This window comes from Borostomias antarcticus (genome assembly GCF_949987555.1).
Source record: "Borostomias antarcticus genome assembly, chromosome: 22".
Lineage (NCBI taxonomy): Eukaryota > Metazoa > Chordata > Actinopteri > Stomiiformes > Stomiidae > Borostomias > Borostomias antarcticus.
This window is the reverse complement of record NC_140255.1, coordinates 18795246-18813710: the sequence shown is the minus strand read 5'-3', so window position 1 is coordinate 18813710 and position 18465 is coordinate 18795246. Positions and strand designations below refer to the sequence as shown.

General features: G+C 47.8%; 2 protein-coding genes across 2 annotated transcripts; one reads left to right on the top strand and one right to left on the bottom strand.

The window, feature by feature from the left end:
- Positions 1 to 163: 163 nt before the first annotated feature.
- On the bottom strand, positions 164 to 18393 carry eif2ak1 (eukaryotic translation initiation factor 2-alpha kinase 1). Its single transcript, XM_084456455.1, has 15 exons — positions 18079 to 18393; positions 11544 to 11711; positions 11119 to 11255; positions 10886 to 10929; positions 10701 to 10800; positions 10522 to 10602; positions 10187 to 10286; positions 9194 to 9242; positions 8489 to 8810; positions 8242 to 8371; positions 7960 to 8066; positions 1423 to 1540; positions 1037 to 1120; positions 566 to 795; positions 164 to 334 (listed from the first exon to the last, which is right to left on the bottom strand). The coding sequence occupies exons 1-15, from the start codon at positions 18215 to 18217 to the stop codon at positions 227 to 229; spliced, it is 1917 nt and encodes a 638-aa protein (XP_084312581.1). The 5' UTR covers positions 18218 to 18393; the 3' UTR covers positions 164 to 226.
- On the top strand, positions 2326 to 7753 carry LOC311324143 (ankyrin repeat domain-containing protein 61-like; the record flags this gene model as incomplete). Its single annotated transcript, XM_084456548.1, has 7 exons — positions 2326 to 2457; positions 3130 to 3224; positions 4678 to 4849; positions 5181 to 5381; positions 6606 to 6720; positions 6842 to 6929; positions 7264 to 7753. The coding sequence occupies 7 exons, from the start codon at positions 2326 to 2328 to the stop codon at positions 7751 to 7753; spliced, it is 1293 nt and encodes a 430-aa protein (XP_084312674.1).
- Positions 18394 to 18465: the final 72 nt, after the last annotated feature.

Sequence of the window (18465 nt, the reverse complement as noted above, 5' to 3'; positions counted from 1 at the left end):
CATAACGTAATGCTGTTATTTCTGTTCAAAATTATTCTATGCAATCCACACCAGACTCTAGTACATCCAGATTTATTGTACATTTGATTTGAATTAAGTTAAATAATGTCACTGTCTAACATGTAAAGAGACCACACACACAAGCAGCCATTTTCACCCGGTCATTCCCATATGGCACAGGGTGTTGAGTAAAACAGGTCTGGAGGTTTGCAGAGAACGATTGTGGTCAGGTCTCGTCTGGGGGATGAGAGCTTTGCAGCCGACTGATCTGCCTCCGCAACTGGTTGATCTCCTCCTCCTGTTCCTCAACCCTCTTCTGTAAACCATGGATAACCTTCAGGAAGGAGAGGCAGACAGCGCCGATGTTAGAATTAATCTAAAGCCCCTCAGACAATCTGTTTTTGCACTAAAGCCTCCTATTCCATTGCAGAATTTCTGCAAAACTCAGTAGTACACTAGCTGGAATCTAGATCTACAGCAGGAGTTGGTTCTGTCTGTCCATTCTAGTACCGATCTCAAGATGAGGGTCATCCCCGTAATGAGGGTCGTCAGTGGGCTTCCATACCACGTCTTTGTTGCTGAAGAGCGCGCTCTGCAGAAGCTGGGTGGCGCTGGGGCGACGGGACGAGTTCCTGCTGGTCAGCTGCCTGACGTACTTGGCCAGGAGGGGCCAGCGCTCGCAGAAGGATTCAGGGATGTCACCCTCGCGGAGGTGTCCAAGCGTCCGCACCCTCTCCATCTCAGTTCCAAACGGATGGAACAGCTCCAGGGCCACCACTCCTAAACTGTACATATCTGACTGGGGGGCACACAGACAGGGGAGAGGACTGTTACATAACATGCCATTGTGTGACTGTGCATTCAGGTTTCCAAGTCAATCTTCCATGCCATCCTCAATACGATTATGAGTAGAGTTGCATTCAGGTCTCAATTAAATTCTTCCAGACAATCCTCAATGAGATTGTGTGTGTGGAGTTAGTTTGAAGTATGTATGTATGATGTATGTTGAATGTAATGTAAGTATGAAACTCAAGACTTGCCTTTGAGTCATATTGAGAGCCTTCCAGTTGCTCAGGTGCAGCATACACAAATGTGCCCACTCCTGTGGTATGCGAGAAACCTGTGAAAAGGGTCATATGCAGTCAGATACCTAGCTGGTACTATGCACATGTAGCGCCATCTACTGGCACTTTCACACAATGTCACATTTGGACACGTCCAATACAGTCACTTTGATACTTCTCTGCATCTCACACCAAATCTATAACTACTCACCTAACCCTATCTTCAATAAACTGCCTATTATTAAAGTTTACGTCGTAGGACATCTATCATCTTCACCAGGCTCCATCATCCATTATTCTGAAAGTATGATAGCCGACATGTTTTAGACATCTGAAATAAGACTGCTGATGGGCCTACCTGTATCTAAGTTGGATGGAAGTGGTTCATGGTCGTCCACAATTATGTCCCTGCAGGCCAGCCCAAAGTCTCCTATCCTCACATGGCAGTCATGTCCGTGTAGAAAGATATTCCTGGGCTGTAAGGAGAAACAGAGGAATGTACCTTTAACTTCCACATGCATTTATTATGAGGTCACAATGCTGCTGGAATGTTCCAAGACATTCTAGTGCCAGAAACTGTGATGGACCACATGTTTGTGTTTCTAATGGTTTTGTTTTACTACATGTTTCAATGGGTAACACCCCCAAACCCTGCCTCAGTCCTGACTGTATGCATCCACAGAAGAACAACAAGCTGAGATTCGGCGATGGAATCCCCAGAGAATTTGGTCATCATGTGCAGTTAAAACTCCACACGGCTATCATACTCGATGAGACGCGACGCATCATCAAGCTTTTGAAATATCATCCCGTAAACAGCTCTATTAATATTCGGAGATATTGCACCGTTGTTTCTGCACATCAAAATCTGGTGAGTATTTCCATTTCTCTTCCTGAAAAACAGTATTTTCATTTCAAGAATTCAAGGTTGTTTATTTGTCATATGGACAAGATACAGGTACCACGTATCCTACAATTAAACGCTCTTTGCTTTCCAGTCTTCTCCGCCACTGCTAACCTTTCCTAGGTTTAGGAGCTATTTTAAGGCTAAACGCTTTGTGAATTTCAGACCAACTTTTTCAATTAGTCAAACACCCAATTTTCTTAAAATGGTCACTTTTCTTAAAAGTTGGCCATTGAAGAGTAAAATGTTCTGTGAATATGGCCCCAGAGCGTTATCAGTCCAAGGGTTGTGACATTGGGGACCCTGATACTGGCCTCCATGAATTGGTTACAGTCTGAATGCCTCTGCTGACGCAAGATGATAAGGGGCATCGCGGTGGGCACGGAGGGGGTGGGCGTCGCGGTGGGCACGGAGGGGGTGGGCGTCGCGGTGGGCACGGAGGGGGTGGGCACGGAGGGGGTGGGCACGGGGGGGGTGGGCACGGAGGGGGTGGGCTCCGCTGATGCGATCAGACACACTAAAGACAGCAAAACATCCTGAAATAGCCACCAGGTGCACTGTAATTATTTGCATACTGACAGAAAAAAACCACAGTGCATAACTGACGTTCTCTTGAACGGCCTGACACGAAACCAGAATGTCAACATGTCAAACCGACTGGGAGCAGTAGGACTACTTCAGTTAACCGGCCAATACTGGAAAGGCGACTGTAGCATTAGACCATGGGCGGTAGTAATGCAAGTGAGTTCTATGAGGCGATTTTGGCAGAAAACGTGTCAATTATTGTTGATGCTGGAAAAAAATACGGGATAAACTGTATGACGGAAGTTGTAGGACTTAGGAGACCCACCCTCCTGAAGGTAACTACAGAACCATTCTCATATTAATTGACATAGTTTGAAACGTTATTCATCTGTTATTGCACAAAGTAGGTGCTGCTGTTTTGACCAAACAGGATTTGAATAATCTCAAAAACAATTGCATATACTATTGCTATATAACAAAATGCTCATTTGAAGTATACTTACAAGTCTGTTGCCGGGAAATACTTGTATTAAACGTGGGTCAAGACTCCTATTTTGTTAATTTGTTAACACAGGCAAGCATGCTTGGAATATTTGTGCACCCTGTCACAAGTTGTCTCCTGTTCTCTGCCCCCAGGGCCATGCTATCCTCCCCCTTCACCTGGCTGCCTCGTGCAGGAGGGTCAGGAGTCTGGAGTGTCTGCTGTCAGCAGGAGCAGACCCCACGTTAAGGTAGGACTACCTGGCCTTCAGGAGCCTGGCTCGGGCACCTGGGAGGGAACCAGTCACATCTACAGGCCTGGTTCTACTTCCAGCGTCCACAAGTACATTTGATCATCAGAGGGGGGTACGTGGGGACACCTGTGTGCGTCCCATTTTTGTGGCCGCGCAGCCCCCCCGATTATTTTGGGGGATTGCGGGATGGTTGTCAAAATAAAAGAAAAGGCTTAAAATATATAATTCAATTAATAAATTCTCAACAAAAGTTATCCAGCTCAAGAAGATGCATTCAGACCAAAAGATGTGAAAAGGTGAGCCACCTGAAAGTAATCTTACACCGTCAAGAAGAACGCAATATTCAGAAAGATTCCCTGGCCTCCAACAAGCGTATGAAATATCCGGTGTGTCGCCTTGTTTAGAATGATCTTTAATCATTTTTGAAACTTTTGCCTAATTGCCATTATTCGGCTTGAGTCGAGAATTGTGTTCAATCAATAAAACTGAACACTGTAATTAAAGCCAAAATGACTAGTTGTTTTGTATATCTTTGGTCAGTAATATGCAGGGTTTGTGTGTTTGGTAGCCTAGCGGTCATGTGTGATATCACCTGGCACAAACGGGGAGCTGAGAAGCGCGTGTTTGCAGCAGAGAAAATAAACACGCAGAGCTCCGTACTGTACGCCTGTCTAACAGCAGAGCCAATAGCAGAGCTCCGTACTGTACGCCTGTGTAACAGCAGAGCCAATAGCAGAGCTCCGTACTGTACGCCTGTGTAACAGCAGAGCCAATAGCAGAGCTCCGTACTGTACGCTTGTGTAACAGCAGAGCCAATAGCAGAGCTCCGTACTGTACGCTTGTGTAACGGCAGTTGAAAGTCCAGTGTTTGTGTTGGTCAGTCAACATGAGTGATTTCATGGAGAAGTGTTTTTGGTCTTAATTTCCTGCGTAACTGAGATAATAATTGAATCTCTAAACTAATGTCGCATTCATCTGTTATAAACATTGTCTTGTTTAATTGTACTCTTTGTTAGTATGTCTTGTCCTCTTGATCTATCTGACATGTCAAAGGACAGGACTGCTCTTTATAATCAGACAACTTCTGTGTTTTCCATATTTTAACCTACAAACATGTAGGATTTTAAGCATTTAAATACTAACTTACCACATCACTATCATAAACTGAGAGGGATCAGTCAACGAGGAACTTCATGAAAACGGTGTCATTATAGCCCACTATTTGGCTCTGCTACAGTCACTTCTAAAATTCAATGTGGGGTCGACAACCACGTTTAGAAAAAAATCCAGCGAATCAGCAACACTGACCATCATTCTATACATTAATCCGTCCACTACTCCATCAATCCGTCCACTACTCCATCAATCCGTCCACTACTCCATCAATCCGTCCACTACTCCATCAATCCGTCCCTCCAGATCTCCAGCCTGCTCCTCCTCCCCTCCCCAGGGACCAGCAGGGTCGTAACGCCCTCCACCTGGTGGTGATCCACTGGCCCTTCGTCCAGACGGCCGTCATCCTGCTGCCGTCGCGCTTCCACGTCGCCATGACCACCATGCAGCAGAGGGCCGAGGCCTGTCTGCGGGTGCTCTGCGACCACGGGGTCGACGTCAACACAGAGGTGACCCATCTGTCTGACTGATTGGTGCTGATTGATTGATTGATTGATTGATTGATTGGTTGGTTGATTGATTGATTGATTGATTGATTGATTGATTGAGGAGTTAGATATTCCTAGTAGAACCCCCCAAGGTTCCATGGTCTGTCAGGGTACACTGGCTGGAGGTTCATCCTGGTCCCAGAGCCACACCGATGCTTAGAGAGTGAATGAATGAATGAATGAATACAATCAATATAACGCCTAGTAAATTACAATGATAAAAGATGGTTTATAGAGTTATTTACAGACAAGACTGTAAACCAAGATGAAAACAAAGACTTGTATTGTCCAGGTGGAGAAGGACAGCCGGCAGACGGCCATGCACCTGGCTGTGCGCTACGCTGCCCTCAGCGCCATCCACATCCTGGCCAGCCACGGGGCCGCCGTCGACACAATGGACCAAAACGGGATGACTCCCCTGCATATGGCCGCCGGCACCCTCAACAAGGAGATCACTGCTAGTCTGATCAGGCTGGGCGCAGACGTAAACAAGGTCCTCGTCCTTTATCCTTCCTGGTTTCTATTTAACCTGAGACATTTTATTAAGTCTGTCTCTGCTTCTCTCTGTCCCTCCCCGATGCAACTGGGTTATATCAGTGGTTCTGATGCAATTTCCCTCTGGGATTGATAAAGTACCTACCTACCTACCTAACTACCTACCTATACATAAATACCTACCTACCTACCTACCTACCTACCTAACTACCTACCTATACATAAATACCTACCTACCTACCTATACATACATACCTACCTACCTACCTACCAACCTACCTAACTACCTACCTATACATACATACCTACCTACCTACCTACCTACCTACCTACCTAACTACCTACCTATACATAAATACCTACCTACCTACCTATACATACATACCTACCTACCTACCTACCTACCTAACTACCTACCTATACATACATACCTACCTACCTACCTACCTACCTACCTACCTATACATACATACATACTGTACCTACCTACCTACCTACCTATACCTACCTATACCTACCTACCTACCTACCTACCTACCTACCTACCTACACCTACCTACCTACCTACACCTACCTACCTACCTACCTACCTACCTACCTACCTACCTACCTACCTACCTACCTACGTACCTACCTATACCTACCTACCTACCTACCTACCTACCTACACCTACCTACCTACACCTACCTACCTACCTACCTACCTACCTACCTACCTACCTACCTACGTACCTACCTATACCTACCTACCTATACCTACCTATACCTACCTATACCTACCTACCTACCTACCTACCTACCTACCTACCTATACCTACCTACCTACCTACCTATACCTACCTACCTACCTACCTGCTGCCACCAGGGGGTACCGTCAGTATCTACCTACCCACCTACAGTGGGCTGTTTAATTTGTCTATTTTTATGTGAAGCACTCCGTGCATATACATTCTCTGTTGTAAAGCACTTAGAGCTGCATTAATTTGTATGAAAGGTGCTATACAAATAACGTTTATTATTATTATTATTAATAATAATAATAATAATAATAATATTATTATTACAGTACCTATCCATCTATCCATCTAGATGACGTTACTTATGCGTCAACTCAGAACAGCTCAACATGCCGTTTCAGACAACAGAATGTCCATATTTGTGTTAATGAAAGATGCCCTGGGAAGCGCTAGTGGGTCAAGTCAACGCTGCGTCTGATTGGCAGGCGGTGAGGCAGTCGGGCAACAGGCCGCTACACCTGGCCGCCCTGGCGACGGCCTGCAGGCCCTCGACGATCCCCAGGCTGGGCTGCATGACCGAGCTGCTGGACGCCGGAGCAGGTCAGGGGTCACATATGGGTTTCACAACAACAACAAAAACGAGCACTTTAAGAACCCACCCGGGGCGGGGGGTGGGGTGGGTGGAAAACGCCATCCAACGCCTTTCTCAACCCTCGCACAGAGCCCGACGCCATGAACAAGGTCGGGCGGACGGCGCTCCACGAGGCCTGCGGCAGGGGCGAGGAGGCGGCGGTGCTCCTGCTACTGAGGTACGCAGCTCGCACCCTACCAGCGGACACCTGGGGCGCGCCTCGTTATTTCACTCACTCACAATTAAAACCCTCGCAAAAGTCACCCCAGAGGAGCTATTCTGAGATAGATTAAACATCCTGCATCTGAGATAGATTAAACATCCTGCATCTGAGATAGATTAAACATCCTGCATCTGAGATAGATTAAACATCCTGCATCTGAGATAGATTAAACATCCTGCGTGTCATTTATAGAGCTGATCGCTTCTTTTACGATATCGACACACGCTGAAAGATTCCAGATGATCAGACCTCTCTCCGAACCAATCCAACCCTCTGCGTCTGACCCCAGGTACGGCGCCGACATGGCCAAGCTGACGCTGGCGGGCGAGAGCTGCCTCTTCCTGTTCCTGGACTGCAGGCCCAACGTGCGCCGCACCTCCCTGCTGGCCGGGCTGCTGCGCCTCACCTCGCCGCTCGCCCTCCGCAACGCCGCCGGCCTCCTGCCCAGCACGCTCCTGCTGCCGCGGTTCTCCCGCCAGCGCGAGCAGCTCCTGGGCCTGGCCCGGCGGCCGCGCAGCCTGGAGGACGCCTGCAAGATCCAGGCGTTCCGCCGTTATGGCGGCGGCGGCAGCGGCGCCGGCGCCGGCGCCCTGAGGAGGCTGCTGCCCGAGAGGCTGTGTCGCGCCGTCCTCGGCTACTGGGACGGCCCCTGCGACATCAGCTTCGTCGAGGAGGGCGCGGCCACGCTCGCCGGCAGGGCGGACAACCGCTCCGCCGCCGCAGAGCGCCGCCATGACGTCGTCGCCATGACGGCGGGGGGGCGACGCGTAGAACAGTGATGGTTCAGGACTTTATTCTTAATTACCAGGCTTTTTAAATTACCACCTCATTAAATATGCCCTCCTCTACCATTGACGGCGCTCTGATTTCCCTCTTCTACCTCCGTGCCGGGAAGATCACGACGAACGTGGCTGGAAGGGGTTGTGGTGAATATACAGCCTGATGGTTCGAGCTCTAGCGCTACCGAGAGTGGACGGTGTCGTACCTTCAGGTCTCTGTGCATGATTCCCCGTGAGTGAATGTACTCCACTCCTTCAAGTACTCTCCTTAGGATGCCGAGTGTCTGCTCCGCGTCAACACAGCTGTAGGGATCTGGACATGCCAGGCGACAGCACACACACACTTCAACGTATTGCTAAGCATTCCATTTGATTACAATGTAATTAACGCGTGTATATTTGTACTAGGTGTATGTTATGCTAAATGTATGCTAAATGATCTGTAGCTGTGTGTGTGTGTCATATGGGGATGCAGCGTGTTACCGTACCGGCAGGGGTCACGCGTTGACCTCCAGAGCCTCGCTCCCCCTCGGACCTGGCGTTCCTCTCGGAGATCCAGTCTTTGAGCGAGCGCTCGCACAGCTGCATCTGGATGTACAGCATCAGGTGGAACTGCACCTGGGACACGCACCAAAACGTCATCCTTCGACAGGACCCCACCCACGGAGCGAGGCGCAGGAGCCGGGTCGTCCCCTACTCACTACCCGTAGTGAGACGTATGGTGACTGTGATTACCTCCCTGCTGGTCTTCCTGTCGGCCCACTGCTCGCCGGCCTTGTGGGCGCAGGAGCTGCTGTTGTTGTTGGTCGCCACCCTGGACTCGTCCTCCGTGAGCGCCGAGCCGTCCCAGCTGTCCTTCAGGTCCCGGGCCGCCGCCCAGTCCAGGAACACGCAGGGGACGTAGTTGTTGGGGGCGCGCTGCAGCGTTTTGGGGCACACCGCCTGGCCGCTGTCCTCCCCCTGCTGGGCGGGGGGCTTCGGCGGGGGCTTGGAGTCCCTGGAGACTTCGGAGCTCTCGAAGACGATGGAGGAGCCGGCGCTGCTGCTGTCCTCGGAGCTGGTGGGGGGGGGGGGCGGGCGGGGGGTCAGGTTTAGGGTCAGATGTGAACTGGTTCATGTAATGGTGATGTGGTGTCAGTCATGGGTGTCTGGTAGGATACAGGGTGGTGATGTCATGTCAGTCATGATGAGCAGTAGGATGCAGGGTGGTGATGTCATGTCAGTCATGATGTAGGATGTCTGGTAGGATGCAGGGTGGTGATGTCATGTCTGGTAGGATACAGGGTGGTGATGTCATGTCTGGTAGGATAGAGGGTGGTGATGTCATGTCTGGTAGGATACAGGGTGGTGATGTCATGTCTGGTAGGATACAGGGTGGTGATGTCATGTCTGGTAGGATACAGGGTGGTGATGTCATGTCTGGTAGGGTACAGGGTCTACCTCTCTCGCTGTGCAGGGGATTCCAGCGCTGGGAGGACTTGTTTTGGGTCTGAGAGAAGAACGGGTTTCACATGAACGACATCAAATACTACTATTAAAACATCTACCTCAGGGATGGAAATTGATACGATTGTACTGATACCAATGCCACAACCAATCCTGCTTATCAGTCCGATTCTTTATCCTTATTGATTACTGATCGATTCTCAGTGTGTAAAAGAGTATGTCTACAGGTTTTCAGCTGTTTTATTATCTCTGACTGAACACAGTGTGAAAACAGAGTAGAAGAAAAGGTATGTACGTCTGTCTAATAACATTTATTTGCTGTTTCCTGTTAAAATTAATTACAATTACTCCTCGTCTTTTCCTTCGTAACAGCGTAGACACATCATTGTTTTATAATAACTGTCAGAAAAAACATGCTGGCACTGATACAAAGAACTGCTAAGCTTGGAGGCATACGATGTCGATTCTCAGAATTAAAGATTGTGATTCTCTAACGATTCTGCTTCTTGATTCCCATCTGCATACTTACTTAAAGGGCAATGCTCGTTTTTGACAACCTGGACCTTATTTACGACATATTATAAGACGTTTGACTCACCGAGATCACTTTGGTGTAGTTCGGAGGCCTGTAGAAATTATTTTAAATCCAGCGCGAGCCAGTATATCCATGTAATGGCGGTGATCGGGGCACTGAGAATGCAGTTTCTAAAAAGAAACTGCAATTTTTAGAAACTGCATTCTCAGTGCCCCGATCACCGCCATTTCATGGATATACTGGCTCGCGCTGGATTTAAAATAATTTCTACAGGCCTCCGAACTACACCAAAGTGATCTCGGTGAGTCAAACGTCTTATAATATGTCGTAAATAAGGTCCAGGTTGTCAAAAACGAGCATTGTCCTTTAAAACGATAAGGACAGGTTAAATCAATGATAGCGCTGCAGTTTCAATACTAACATATTGTGGGTATAGAGGTCTGATGACTCACTGCTGGTAGTGACCGGTTGCGCGTGTTCTATCCAGGCTGTGTGGTAGCCCACCACGTTGGTGTGCTGCAGACTGGACAGTACTTTCACCTCCCTGAGGACCTGGCACACAGACAGACGGACAGACAGACTTGTAACACAGACAGACAGACCGAGCTGACCTGGCCCAGTCTAGGCCTAGGGGACACGACTCAAGAGGTTGATTAAAATGGGTCCTAATGACTTTGTACATTCAAATGTAAATTGAGGAAGTGGATGTATTTGCACTGATTCTGTGCAATAAACGTGGCTAGAGGTGTTATTTTCTTATCACACAGAGCTGAATGTTTGAACACACCTTCATACAATCGTCCCTCGACCAATTCTTGATAAGGATTTTCTTCACAGCGTAATGCTGTCCATCCAGCTTGTTTGTTACCTACATAGAACAGAGCATTAAAAGACACGTCGTCTTTATGTCCGCTTCTAAAATGCTCTGTTTTACTACCACGTTTGGTTTAGTTTAGAGTATATTACCTTAAAGACTTTGCCATAAGACCCTTTCCCAAGTGGAGAGGTCTCTTCAAACTCACTGAGGTAGCGAGAGGTCTGTGTCTGGAAGAGGCCCTCTTTCTGTCTGTGGCAAGATGAGAGAGACGTGTGAGACAGTGAGACCCCTCAATGAGCCCCCCCACCCTGTGTGATGACCCTAACAGCCTTACCTCAGTGGAAGCCTCTGGGTGTCTGTGTTAAGGTACATCTGATTCTGAAACGACAAGCCAGAACGCAGCGCAATTGACTAAAAGAAGGTGAAATAAAAGTGAAAAGTATCTCTCTGGTACGTAGCAGGCAGGCTAGTGGCAGGGAACAGGTGTGTATGGTGTTACCTGTGGGAGCAGGGACTTGCTGGTTGGTTAGTGATAGAGAGCAGCTGTGTTTGGCGAGTCTAAGTTACCTGTGGGAACAGCGAGCTGCTGGCGGTGTGGAGGAGCTCGGTGAAGGCTCGGTTGTGTTGCAGTCGGACGGTGCAGAACTCATCGCTGATAGCCAATGGGGAGAGGAGGTTCATCGCGGCGAGACGCTGACCAATGACTGAGGAGGAAGACGGACAACAGGCGCCATTATCAAAAGGATCGAACACACTCTCTTCCACTGCTGAATGTCCTCATTCAGGAGGAATGGCCACAAAGGCACATATGTTCTTGGTAGGTAAGTGGGTATTTGAGTAAAGCATACAGAGGCTTTACTCAAATAACAGATAGCAGATAAGTGCAAAACTGAGAACATCCCTTGTTAACCCAAGCAAATAGCCCACGCTCTCCATACCACTAACCCACTAGCCAGCACGTTTTCAACCACTAGCCTTCCTTCCAGCCTCACCTTTGAACAGCACGCGCGAGCGAGCGGGGTCCCTCTCGTAGACGCAGCACAGGTGCTCCAGCAGGGAGCCCAGCAGCAGGTGGTTGGGGATGGCTGACGCAAACTCCTGGACGGACGGATACTGCTTCCCCCTCATCAGCACCTCACAGTTACTGGCACCGTCCGAGGCTGAGAGGAGAGGGGGAGAGGATGGGAGGAGAGGGGGAGAGGACGGGAGGAGAGGACGGGGGGGGAGGGGGAGAGGACGGGAGGAGAGGAGGAGAGGATGGGAGGAGAGGGGGAGAAGGATGGGAGGGGAGGAGGAGAGGACAGGAGGGGAGGGGGAGAGGGAGAGGATGGGAGGAGAGGGGGAGAGGATGGGAGGAGAACGGGAGAGGACAGGAGGGGAGGGGGAGAGGACGAGAGGGGAGGGGGAGAGGACAGGAGGAGAGGGGGAGAGGACAGGAGGAGAGGGGGAGAGGACGAGAGGGGAGGGGGAGAGGACAGGAGGAGAGGGGGAGAGGATGGGAGGAGAGGACAGGAGGAGAGGGGGAGAGGACAGGAGGAGAGGGGGAGAGGACAGGAGGGGAGTGGGAGAGGACAGGGGGAGAGGGGGAGAGGACAGGAGGAGAGGGGGAGAGGACAGGAGGAGAGGGGGAGAGGACAGGAGGAGAGGGGGAGAGGACGAGAGGGGAGGGGGAGAGGACAGGAGGAGAGGGGGAGAGGATGGGAGGAGAGGACAGGAGGAGAGGGGGAGAGGACAGGAGGAGAGGGGGAGAGGGGAGGAGGAGAGGGGGAGAGGACAGGAGGAGAGGACAGGAGGGGAGGGGGAGAGGACAGGAGGGGAGGACAGGAGGGGAGGGGGAGAGGACGAGAGGGGAGGGGGAGAGGACGAGAGGGGAGGGGGAGAGGACAGGAGGGGAGGGGAGGGGGAGAGGACAGGAGGGGAGGGGAGGGGGAGAGGACAGGAGGGGAGGGGAGGGGGAGAGGACAGGAGGAGAGGGGGAGAGGACGAGAGGGGAGGGGGAGAGGACGAGAGGGGAGGGGGAGAGGACGAGAGGGGAGGGGGAGAGGACGGGAGGAGAGGGGGAGAGGATGGGAGGAGAGGGGGAGAGGACAGGAGGAGAGGGGGAGAGGACAGGGGGAGAGGGGGAGAGGAGAGGGGGAGAGGACAGGAGGAGAGGGGGAGAGGAGAGGGGGAGAGGACAGGAGGAGAGGGGGAGAGGACAGGAGGGGAGGGGGAGAGGACAGGAGGAGAGGACAGGAGGGGAGGGGGAGAGGACAGGGGGAGAGGACAGGAGGAGAGGGAGAGAGGACGAGAGGGGAGGGGGAGAGGACAGGGGAGGTGTTGTGTGTTAGTAATACATTATGTGATCAGACAGTAGGTGGAGGAGACACACTCACTCACAACACAAACACACTTTCTCACACAAACACTGGCTATGGCTAGGCTACTGATATAAGTGTACGTGAGCGCTACATTAGTAGCATTGTTCATACTTTGGGTTGTATAATATAATCCCGTATAATAAGGGATCGTCCTGTATTGAGAAATAAAATGCACTGTTCCTTACTAAATCAATACGGGATGCGATTTGTCCCGTATTTTTGTGCACACCCCACTCTAATGCATACACTACCTGTAGGTCTATGTCTTCATGCTTGGAATGATACGAGGAATAACAAATCCAAGAAATATGCGAGAGCTCCAACGCCAGGTAGGTTATTACAGTAATAGAACATTGATGGCATAATTGACGGCCGCCTATCGCTGGACTTTAAATTTACCGCTGATAACGTGATCCAACCATAAACAACCATTATGTCTGGTCTCTTTTGTCTACCAGGTCATTCCAAGTTTATCAGACCAAACATTTTGTCCATGATCTGATGTCTACTGATTTGATACTCAATAGCCTACAATTGATGCAACTGTGCTTTACTCTTATTGACTCTTTATTTACTTTATTCGTGATAAGAATAGCAGATGACTTTGAAATTGATGCCTAAAACACAAGTTGGTGCAAATGAACTAGAATGCAGGAAATGAAGTGTCACTCATAATCTCATGGGGGAGCACCCAGACCCCCCCCCCCCCCCCTCTCCCAAGGTGTCCCTTATTTTTCCACAGTGAAGGTGGCAACCCTATTCATACTCCATTGTGTAGTTTATGTCTAAATGGAGGTTTCAATTCGACAAAACAGTTTCTTTGCATACTTTCTCGCTCAGGTTTAAAACGTTGCCACTTTTTCGACAAAGTATTCTAGCATGTCTATTTGTCATGGTGCAGAGGCAGCGTCACTCATCTTTTCAAAATACACCGCCAGTGCGGAGTGATCTGATTAATACTTCTTCGCTGTTTCCTGCTTCCATCTCAGAGATTTTAGTACAGGCTTTAGTACACTGCCCTCAAGATCTGACAGTATTGCACCTTTGCCTTCCTGGGCATGCGCACACGAACTGGGCGTGTTTTAGGAAAGATAATACTATAATACTACTATATCATTATAATTACATTTCTTTCAACAGAGAAGGGAAGCCCCGCCGTGAGGCAGGGCATCAAAAAATTGGTTGATACTCATAATGTTCCTCTCCACGGAAATCTTTAGTAAAAGGCGAAAGATTTATACGATCTGAAGAGAAACCAGAGTGTACTACCGATCTACGGGCACAGCTAGAGGGTCATTCTCGGCCCTAACATTCTCCGTCGCGGTTCAAAACGCGTTTCTTGTCTTGTACGCTAACGCCTTGTAACTTGTATAAAACGGCACATATGTGACTTTTGGTATCTTTATTAAATGTAGATATACCAAAATATCTCGCATTTTGTTCAAGCTGCATACACGCGAAAGGCATGACGGGAAGTAACAAGTCAATATTCTGCAAAACGCTACGCTTCTACAATTATGTCACATAAACAGTGCGGGGATGTATTACTATTGAATTAATATCACAAGGCTGTTCGCTGGATCCAACATAGTTGACATTTTTTTGATTTGTCTTTAAAAAACGAAGCAAACCATTTCTGTGCCTCAACGCATGCGCAGTACGTTCCCACCGGCCGACAGCTTGCAGCGTTGAGAGACTGCAGCTTATGTAGGCTAATGAGAGGCTGGAGGAGAATTAGCAAGCAGGCACACAACTGAAATTGTTAAATATTCTTCTTCTGCAGGATTATTCTTCCTGGTATTATTACTATCACTTGAGCTCTCAATAACTATCAGCTTTAAACCTAAATACACCAACCTCAAAAATTTGTAGATATTGTTCCAGGCTATAATATGGGCTAGTGAAAAGTTTTTTTTAGTCTTAAAGGCTATTTAATATATTACAATTAATAAATGTAATTAAAACGTTTGCTCTGGCACCCAGCTGACATAAGGTTATAACCAACAAACCTCTAAATTGTGCCCCCCAACATAAATTAAATTGGAAGTTGGTGGAGGTAATGAACTGGATTGGATTAAGAATAGCCAAAAATTGCCTCCTTTCTGCACCAACTCCCAACCACTTTTATAATGTGCCATTTAAGTTGCTTATACCGTGAGTGTACAAGTGTTCATGTACTTATAGTTATTTACAGTACACTAAAATCTCCATAAATAACACATTATAAACACAGATTTTGATTTATTACTTGTCTTTGATGCAGATGTAACCCATAACATTGTTGAAACCCCAAAGAATGGTGGACCGTCATATAGTCAACTGAAAGACAGAAGTGTCAGAAGTGGTAGCCCAGTGGTCAGAGTTGAATCAGAAGTGGTAGCCCAGTGGTTAGTTCAGGATTGTTGATTCATACTTCAAAGAATGCTTCTCAAAATTGTGGCCTTTGATGCCATGATGTTAGAAGCAGTGTTGGTTAGTTGACATACATAAATGACATCCTCCCAGTATAGGCATGGTACTGAAGTGGTTAGGCCACTGGAACCACAACTACAAGATCCCTGGTTCAAACCTCAGGGAATACTTCCCCACATGGTGGATAATTCAGATGGTCTTATAAGGTTTCAATGTGAAATGTGTAAACTGGAGCTTATTTTCTTAAATAGCTGTACATTTAGTAGTCTTTGGTGGTGGTTTGACGCATGTTAGGCCTACCCAGCAGCCTCTGCAGCGGTATTGAACCCATTGATGGTGGATGTTTTGGTTGTAAGTGTAACCGAGTGAGTCCTCATGAGTCCTGAGTAGGTAGTGAGTTAATTGTTGGTTAAACTCACTCCCCCAGTATAAATACCATCCACCCGCGCCCATGAAGCCTTTTCACCGGCGTCGCTGGTTAAAACAGTGCTTGTCCCGCTGGAGAACCGGGTTCGAATCCCACCCTGGGCATGCCGAAACGTATGGGTTGTATAAGGGAGAGATACAGTAGCATCTTTCACAGCTGACAGGCCGTGACACAAAGTTTCACAAAGTCCCCTCAATTGTACCTTTGCAAACTTCCAGCAGCCTCATTTCCATGACAGAGATGACAGCCAACACAATGTAGTCCAGCCTATTTGTAATATCATATACACGCTTCATTCAGTACCTATAAACAAACCCAAGTAGAAAGAACCTCTCCAGTTCATGTTGAAAAAAAGCATGCATTTCTCTTACCTTCAGCAATAACCCTGGCTATCAACTTAGCAATGTCTTTCTCCTTAGGGTCCATTTTGTCATAAGTGTGATATGAGTCCGGTACCAAAGAACTCCCAGCTCTAATCAAGACGAGTAGGGCGCCATCGCTCCAGCCAGCGGCACAACCCATCTTGTTTATGCATGTGGGTGTGTGCGCTGAAGTGAGACTTATCTGTCAGTACCAGTCCACATACAGCCCCCCCCCTCCTCCCCACCCCGAGGGTGCTATAGCATGGTGACGAACATTTCTGCAGGGAGGGGTTGGGCTCATGAACAGAACGGGGGCCAGTCTATTACATGGGTTCTCACCTACCATCACTGAGACTAAACAAGAATTAGAATTATTGCTGGTAGTCTCACTTCAATAATAGGCCCTAGTTCTTCACTTCACGATTGGATGTGTGCCAGAACTTTCTTAAACTAAACAAAAATAAATCTGAAGTAATTGTCTTTGGAGCCAAAGAAGAACAATTACAAGTCAGCGCTTAGCTCCAATCAGTAATGCTAAAAACCACAAACGAAGACAGGAATCTTGGTGTAGTCATGGACTCAGACCTGAATTTCAACAGTCACATTAAGACTATTACAAAGTCAGCCTACTATCACCTGAATAATATATCAAGAATTAAAGGATTTATGTCTCAGCAGGATCTGGAAAAACGTGTCCATGCGTTTATCTTCAGTAGACTCGACTACTGTAACAGTGCATTTACAGGTCTTTCTAAAAAATCGATCAGACAACTTCAGCTGATTCAGAACGCTGCTGCTCGAGTCCTCACTAATACCAAGAAAATGGATCACATCACTCCAGTTCTGAGGTCCTTACAGTGGCTTCTTGTCTGTCAAAGAATTGACTTTAAAATACTGCTGTTGGTTTATAAAGCACTGAATGGTTTTGGGCCAAAATATATTTCTGATCGGCTGCTACGTTATGAACCATCCAGACCTCCCAGGTCGTCTGGCACAGGTCTGCTTTCTGTCCCCAGAGTCAAAACAAAACATGGAGAAGCAGCGTTCAGTTTTTATGCTCCCCATATCTGGAACAAACTTACAGAAAACTGCAGGTCTGCTGCAACTCTCAATTCTTTTAAATCAAGACTGAAGACTTTTCTTTTTGCCGCTGCTTTTTATTAAATCAAATAAGTATTCATTCATACACTGCACTGTAACTTTTATTCTTGTATTTTATTTTTCCTGCATTTTGTTTTAAATGTCCTTTTTTGCATTTCGTTTAATATGACCTTTTATGTGTTGCACTTTGTCTTGATGCTTTTAATGTCTCATGTAAAGCACTCTGAATTGCCTTGTTGCTGAAATGTGCTCTACAAATAAACTTGCCTTGCCTTCACTTGTCCATCTGTTGTAATGCTGCACACTCTCTCAGACCCCCCAGAGGGCGGGTACACACAGACACATGGTCACACACACAGACACAGTCACACACGCACGCACACACACACACACACACACACACAGACAGTCACACACGCACACACACACACACACAATCAAATTTAAGCTTGTCATTTCTGGCATTAGTGCGGGTCCCAGGTTTCATGGAAAGGGAAATGTCTTCAAATTGTCCCACTCTGGATCCAGCAATGGATAATACATACAAACACTGTCTAGGAAGGTTGCTGGGATTGTAAAACAGACTGTAGAGATTCTAGGCACTGTTCCAAATGTCAATTCGAAGTGGGTTAGCAAAAATGCATGGAGGTATAATATAAACTAATAATTATATATTACCTTAATATTATAATAATTATATTATGGCAAAAATGACCATGAAAATGTCTGTCAAGTGTGTCAGTGATGACTCTGCCCACCACCACTAGAGTGTCCTAATGTGTTGACCCCATACCTCCATGGTTGACCCCATACCTCCATGGTTGACCCAGGGACATTCCGTTTGCAAGCTAGCTACTGTACTTACTGTCAAATTGAACATCGTCCTCCTCTTCACTGGTCAAACTGAACACACTTCTTTCTTGTCTCGTGTTGGTGGTGACATTTCGGCGCATTAAAAGGTGTCTCCTGCTGCTGGTGGTGCTCACGTTACTCGAACTTTCCATGGCTATAGCGACGGGGACAGGAAGATGGTGAGTTCACTTGAGCAAACTAGTTGTTACCACTTCTCGTGACCCATCTATCTTGGCAGCTGTTGAGTTTTCAACATTTCATATTCATCTTTTGCGATTCTGGTCAAACATTACGTTTCCTACTCTACAGCAGTCTTGGCAGGCGTGCTCACAAGGTTGCCTACCGTATGACAACAGACGTTGATAGGGACCGTCTCACAATTAAGTCCAAGCTATGATTT

Excerpts from the sequence above, each read along its gene's own strand:
- eif2ak1 (XM_084456455.1), bottom strand. The coding sequence starts at position 18,217 with ATGGAAAGTTCGAGTAACGTGAGCACCACCAGCAGCAGGAGACACCTT. Across the intron at positions 1,121-1,422 it reads TCCATCCAACTTAGATACAG|GTTTCTCGCATACCACAGGA; the intron begins GTAGGCCCATCA and ends CCCTTTTCACAG. Across the intron at positions 796-1,036 it reads TCAATATGACTCAAAGGCAA|ATATGTACAGTTTAGGAGTG; the intron begins GTCTTGAGTTTC and ends CCCCCCAGTCAG.